Source organism: Haliotis rubra, unplaced genomic scaffold, assembly GCF_003918875.1.
Source record: "Haliotis rubra isolate DU_JTF1 unplaced genomic scaffold, ASM391887v1 Scf1216, whole genome shotgun sequence".
Lineage (NCBI taxonomy): Eukaryota > Metazoa > Mollusca > Gastropoda > Lepetellida > Haliotidae > Haliotis > Haliotis rubra.
The window spans coordinates 225,639-233,207 of NW_025765133.1; the positions used below are offsets into that span (position 1 = coordinate 225,639).

The following is a 7,569-nucleotide window of genomic DNA, read 5'->3' on the forward strand; positions in this document are numbered from 1 at the left end:
TTCGTATGAGAAATACGCTTTCTTGGATTCTGAGATAAACATTCAGATTTTATACCAAGTGCTCGTGTGGCGGGTGAGAAGAGGGGATTTTACAAATGACGGTATTGTCCCTCCTGTAATAAATCTCTGCCATGAGCCATTCACCCGAGTCACGTGACCCTGTCATCCCTTCAGGAACTTGACAGTGATCCCAGTCATCCGGATCTCTGTTGTGGACGTTCCCCCCCTCGCATCATCACCCAGTCGGTGTGTGGAGCTGTTGTTACAGGGTGGACAGAGAAATAACAACGCATTGTGGGGAGTTCAGTGTCAATCAGGGAATTACTTTTGTTTACCAAGTTTTAAAAAATCATTTATGAGCTGTATGTAAGCCAACCACGAAGTGGCAGATGCTCTCAGTTATCTGGTGTTGAAACGACGACCCATGATACATTCGGCGACGTCGTGAAGAGTGAATTATGTCGTGACGTCATTGCAACAATGCATTGGAAGATGATGTCACGTGGCTACGAGTCTTTCCGAATTACTGTAATCATCATCATAACAATATTCCTGCAGCAAGTCCACGTGCGGCAAGCTGGATATAGTTGACACCAAGTACTCACTGGTGACCTAACAAGACACGCATGTGATCTTATGCCATGGAACCTGTCTATATTTAGGGAATATCGCCGGACCTATATTCCCCGAGTGAATGTCTGGTGATGTGTCTGATGTACATCACGGGGTCAAACCATTGCTCCCTGTAGTGTTTCCACTGTTATATGAATAATATCGAGGATATGAAAAAAAGTTAGGAAATAAATAAAATAACAGTCGTCCAAAAATCAAGTCAACGAACTTCTTACGTCATATATATTGTGACGTCGTGAGTTATGAATGGCGTAAGCTGGTTCACAGCTTCCTGTACGCTTCTCCATAATACGATATGAAAGACGGAGCCTAGCTTATGAATGATGTAGCGGTATGACGTCATATCGCGAACAAACCATTGAGCTATAATCACCTCCAAGTACAGTATTGGGACAGGGTTTAAGCTCCTTCTTGCAGCCCCGGCGAATTAGGGATGGGCTAGGGGAGGGGGGCCGGGGTTGTTGTTGTTAAGGGAGATGTGTTGGGGTATGCGTACGTATCAAATGTCAGAAGCGTCATAGGCCAGTTCCGTTTTCCAAACATTCTTTCTGATTTCATTATGTTTTCCCGCCTCGTAAACTGACACCGTGATGAGACTACAAGGAAGACAAGCATACCGGAAGTGACATTGTTATATTCAATCCGAACATTGAGCACTGAACATTCGCCGGATGCTACAAACTGTAACTGTCTGTGAACATATGGTCTCTGGTCAACTGCAATCTTTAGCCAAGTGTTACTGGTATTATATTGTAGCACTATGTATTGTCAGCTGACAGTGTACTGGTGGACGCGGATATGTATCCTTTGTCGTTTGAACTTGTAAGTTACAAATACTCAAGTCATAACATCCAGTAAAAGCGTCCAGCATCAACTTTAGCAGTGTATCAGCTAAAGATCTTACCAAGCCCTAAGATGTAGTGTGTATTTTCCAGCATCAACTTTATATTTTCCAGCATCAGCTTTAATAGAGTATCAGCTGAAGATCTTATCAAGCCCTAAGATGTAGTGTGTATTTTCCAGCATCAGCTTTAATAGAGTATCAGCTGAAGATCTTACCAAGTACTAAGATGTAGTGTGTATTTTCCAGCATCAGCTTTAATAGAGTATCAGCTGAAGATCTTACCAAGTACTAAGATGTAGTGGGTGTAACTTGCGGATCGTGTTCTGCACAATCTGGAGGCTGTGATCGCTCCGTGCGGGGAAAGCTAGTGAGGGTGAAGATACTGTGCAGGGGAGCAGTGGGGGAGGAAGAATCAAGTGACACGGGACAATGATCACGTCGGTAGTTCTTTTCATACCCTTCGTGTAGGATGTAACTTACTTGAAGAAAGGGCATTGCTATTTCTGATGACTCCCTCTGTGATGTGGCTACGGTAGAGCGAGCGTAAGGCGGGGAGGCGAGAGCTGGTATAAAGCAAGACCAGAACGACCTCTAAGATCGAGGAACACGCTCTCACTGTACGCCGTCACGACCGAGTCTGCTCGACAGATATACGACAACCGTGTACAAACATCAATCTAATAGAAACACATGCCGATCTAAATAAAAGCAGCACCACACTTTATACAAAGGGGATTTTACTATTCCGGCTTATGTCGTAAACACATGTTTGTGAATCCTTATCAAAGGGAGATAACAAAAGGCGTCACAGTTGTCACAAACACACGTAACAGTAAGTCAGTTGTTCTCTTACGACATGCCAGAAACTGTCAGCAAATGTCGTGAGTAAAAGTTGAGGTACTTTAAACAGTTGGATAAAGGTAATTCGTAAGCATTGACTTAAAGGGTCAGTTCCCAGTTTTACTTTATTATGACTGACTGAGTATGGTTTTACGCCGTTTTTAGCAATATTCCAGCAATATCACGGCGGGGGACACCAGAAATGGGTTTCACAAATTGTACCCATGTGGGGAATCGAACCCGTGCCTTCGGCGTGACGAGCGAACGCTTTAACCACTAGGCTACCCCACCGCCCCACCTTATTATGAACTTAACCTATATTTCAGCAAGTGGCAGGAGTATTTGCAGTAATAACTCACACACTTTTGGGTTCGCTACTAGATCAGGGCGGTGGGGTAGTTAAGTGGTTAAAGCGATCAAGGCCTGGGTTCGATTCTCCACATGGGTACAATGCGTGGAGCCCATTTCTGGTGTCCCATGCCGTGACATTTCTAGAATATTAAGCCTACGTAAAACTAAACTTACTCCAGAAGACCCCGCACCTACATCTAGTGGCATTGAGCATCGACCACGCTCCGTGGTACGCGGGTGTCCAGGACACCTGGTGTCACTGTTGTCAGATTGTTGTCATTTATCGGAGTAGGAGTTGCATGTCCACGTGGAGGGAAGTTCACACGCACAGACACTTCTCAGACCGAAATCATTCCTTTGAAAGGGTTGTTTTTAACTCCAGGCTTGCTTCGTAAGATAAGACTCGAACTCAGTTTGGGACATTCCGGCCAAGAAATCCACAAGGAACTAAAGTCAGACTTCTGATGATCAGGGCTTCGACACACTGAACATCACAGGAAGGGTCTCGGGAACACAAATGAGCCTGACAACCGGGTGCATGCAACATAGGACCAGTTCCGTCCTGCAACTTCCTTGAAGCAACACCTGGCTCTCTTCAATCCCACCATTGTTGCCTTGTACTTTCAGTCTTCCAGGGCCGGAGTTCACGACGCTGATGTTCCTGGATGAACATATTTATAGCGACGCGATGAGGAGCATGTCCTGCAACCCTGGCCCCCGTATGAATATTGTTAGGCCATTCCCTGTCGACGGTGGAGCTGCCATTGTCCTCCACACAATGGCCAGTAAATAACTTCCATGTAAATTCTGATAATTCCTATGTTCCGTGTCATACGTGCGCATTTCTAGTAACCCAATATACAACGTTCAAGCTGCAAACTGCTACCTGTTTGACGTCCTTTGCTTCTCTCACTTTCTCACTTTCAGACAAGTTGACACCCATGCTTTGGACCATTACCAGGCGCATAGCAAGCCAATCCTTTCGTATAAGCCCAATAGGTGGCAAAGCTTTATGTTTAGATAGTATTGAAGGCTTGTCCAACCTTTTTAGCAACAATGATGTGTAAGCCCGGGCTTGTTTTAATAATGGTAGCTACGCCGCTCCATACATAAAGTTCGTCTTTACTCAGTTTCTGAAAAATGGACGAGTGACCAGCGATGTCATGAGTTTTGTAGAAGACACACACGAGGAGACGTTCACCTTAAGACAGCTTGGAATAGCTATAAAGTACCGGTAACTTTCTTGGTAGCATGTCCAGTTTCATGTTCCATGATATTTGACGGCGTCGTGATGTTAGGACATTTCCGTACATCCATTCAGCTAAACATCACACAAGCATCTCATATCGAAATATATATCTCCGAAATAGTTTCATACTTGGTGGTTGATATGGCACATTATTTATTTCAAAGACGTTAGAATGATAATGTATGATCTATAAATATAACAATGAAAATATATGGTGCATAAATATATCAATGAAAATGTATGATATATAATTATATCAATGAAAATGTATGATATATAAATATATATCAATGAAAATATGATATAGTAATATATCAATGAAAATGTATGATATATAAATATATATCAATGAAAATGTATGATATATAATATATCAATGAAAATGTATGATATATAAATATATATCAATGAAATATGTATGATATATAAATATATATCATATGAATGAAAATGTATGATATATAAATATATCAATGAAAATGTATGATATATAAATATATATCAATGTGAAATATGTATGATATATAAATATATATCAATGAAAATGTATGATATATAAATATATCAATGAAAATGTATGATATATAAATATATATCAATGAAAATGTATGATATATAAATATATATCAATGAAAATGTATGATATATAAATATATCAATGAAAATGTATGATATATAAATATATATCAATGAAAATGTATGATATATAAATATATATCAATGAAAATGTATGATATATAAATATATATCAATGAAAATATGATATAGTAATATATCAATGAAAATGTATGATATATAATTATATCAATGGAAATGTATGATGTATCAATATTTATTATATAGGTAGTATTTTTCCTGTACCACGATTGGTCAATAGACCGTCACATGATTGACTACAAAACACGATATTGACTTGAGTTTTCTGATAAATTACGATATTGACTTGGGTTACTAAAAATAGACAAGGAATCCCGTACGAAGGGGCTTCCCCCGCTTTTCAGCCAATCAGATCACTCGGATAGATGGCACAGTGTGTGCATTAAAAGTTTATGTTAAAACCCGTTTCTCTTTCATTATATAATAAAACAATTATAGACTCTGTAGAGGTCGATATCGGTTTTTATTGACCTGAGAAAAACAATATCGACCTCGCAAGCTCGGTCGATATTGTTTTACTCAGGTCAATAAAAACCGATATCGACCTCTACAAGAGTCTATAATTGTATAATATCAATCAAAATATATGATACAGTAATATATCAATGAAAATGTATGACATATAATTATATCAATGATGACATATGACATATAAATACAATCTAAGAACCAGTGTGGCCAGATTTAATGAATACAATATAAATTAACATATCCAATGTAGAAGCTTGAAAATGAGTCAACTTTGGAATATCGACATTGAGTCCTATGGATTCACGTCGAATACGCCAATACCCTGAGATTCACAACAGTTGAGAAAATAATGCCCAAAACAATGAGTGCCCACGAAAGTGTACTGTAAATGTTGAAACAAAAGATATCCGAGTACCCTTTGAATGTTTATCAGAGTATTACCTATTTCGCAGAACATTTCAAGAGCATGACGGTACAGAGAGGATTTACACTGTCTAAGGTAGAGATCTTTCTGGATGACTGTCTGTAAAGCGACTTGGCGCATGCGCACACTGACATCCGATCTTGAGCGGCTCCCATATGGCGGCATACCGATACACGCCCTCCACACACCCGGTCCTGCGGAACACTTTGGTGTAATATATTATAGGCAGGCAGTCCATAAGGTTTGAGGGGCCATTGTCCGGTCTGAGACATTCCACACAGTTACACTCTGTCTCCACCACGGTGTTGGGGATTCTGTTCTCGTCGTAGTTGAGCACGTAGTGGAAGGGGCAGACCTTCCCCTCATGGAGCCGCACGGCCTCCTCCCACGTCGGGCACTGGGGCTCGCCTGCAAAGATGGTGTGTCTTACTCTGACGAACTGGTCTGGGATGGTGGAAAAATTGGCAACGGTGTCGAGGAGAGGGGGACCTTGGTAAAAACTGTCACGTAGTCGGTCATCAATGTCCATTTTACGGTTCATAGGCTCCCGGCAGCGTCTGGATCTTCTTTGGGCCGAGCACAGTGGTGTCGCTACGAGGATGACCAATAGGAAACATGTCTGAAAATGAACAATCAAAATCAGTAACAAACTTAAGTAATGTTTGGGTGATGGAACTAAAATGCGAATGGATAGTTGGAAGGTTCGTTTGAATCTATTCTGACTATCGTTAGCCTTGATTATGTTACTACGTCATAATATATTGACTGTGTTACTGTATGTTTACTGTCATTTAAGTATTTGTAGATGTCGCGTCTTCTTGGAAAAGCAAAACCTAATACTTGTTTGTCGTATTTCAGTATTACCCTCATATATTTCAGTTAATACTTTTACAGATTGTTGGCACGCTAGAACCATGTTATTGTCTCAGGTTGTTGGTGCGCTAGAACCATGTTATTGTCTCATTGGATCAATGTCGAATGATTCCGTTTTAGCTGTTTATAACAGGAACTTGTGGTTGTGTTAATGTGCCCCTGTTCAGCCTGCTCATGTCTCTAGGCCTGTCATACCGGTGCTTGTTAGTTTCACTTGTATCGTAAACGTCTGACTTCGTATGACTTCGGGCCTCCCTTCCCCCACACAGGCCGTGACATGAACCACCTACCTAACTCATAGAAGAAAGAGGATGAAAGTGTTTCTCACCGTGGACCTGGATGACAGCAGCTTCATCGTCTCCGTCGTCGCTGTAGATTCCTTTCCGCTTTGCAAACTCGCGGTGAACTTTGTCCAACTTTCTCAGAACCTACCCTATATATACACCACTACATCCGCCAGAGCTACCCGAAATAGTGTATGACCAGAGGGTTTTCACGTTACTTATGGATGCAGTAATTAACGTGATCCACCAGTAGATGGAGCTGGAGAATTGTCTGCCGGGAGTGGCCCCCCCTTGCCCCTTCCGCCTCGTCTCATCTTCCTTCACTGATGCACTTCACCGAACTTTACAGTCAGTCATCCGCAACAACCATCCCAGTCTCCCGGCCTGGTCCAAGGGGAATTACTGAAGATTTATATTGCTATTCATCACATAATTATGGAACTTCGTTTACTGGTAGAGAAGCTTTAACGTACCCCTTCCTACTCCGTATTAACCAGTCAATAGCTCTAAACTGCGGAAATGGTAATTTCGCCTCACGAAATTATGTAACATATGTTATTTCAGTTTGGATTTCTATTCTTTTATTCTTACTGGCTGAGAGTCGAAACCGTTTCCACTATTCACTGGATGGTATAGCTCACTGACAAAAAACAACTGATGACGAATAATTGGATTTCTGTTGCTGTGAAATACATAAATATAGATTAGTACTGTGTGTGATTCTACTCAAACTGTGGCGGTGAACCAAGAAACTGTCTTACGTTTATATCTTAGTGACACAACCGTCCTTACGTTACGCGTATTGTAATCCATATATCTTAGTGACTCACCTTTTCTTACGTTACGCGTATTGTAATCCATATATCTTAGTGACACAACCGTCCTTACGTTACGCGTATTGTAATCCATATATCTTAGTGACACAAACACAACCGTTCTTACG

At 40.9% G+C, this 7,569-nt stretch overlaps 1 protein-coding gene across 1 annotated transcript; it reads right to left on the reverse strand.

The window, feature by feature from the left end:
- Positions 1-5,363: 5,363 nt before the first annotated feature.
- On the reverse strand, positions 5,364-6,737 carry LOC124265766 (interleukin 17-like protein). Its single transcript, XM_046700587.1, has 2 exons — positions 6,671-6,737; positions 5,364-6,088 (listed from the first exon to the last, which is right to left on the reverse strand). Exons 1-2 carry the CDS (start codon positions 6,695-6,697, stop codon positions 5,540-5,542), a joined length of 576 nt encoding a protein of 191 aa, XP_046556543.1. The 5' UTR covers positions 6,698-6,737; the 3' UTR covers positions 5,364-5,539.
- Positions 6,738-7,569: the final 832 nt, after the last annotated feature.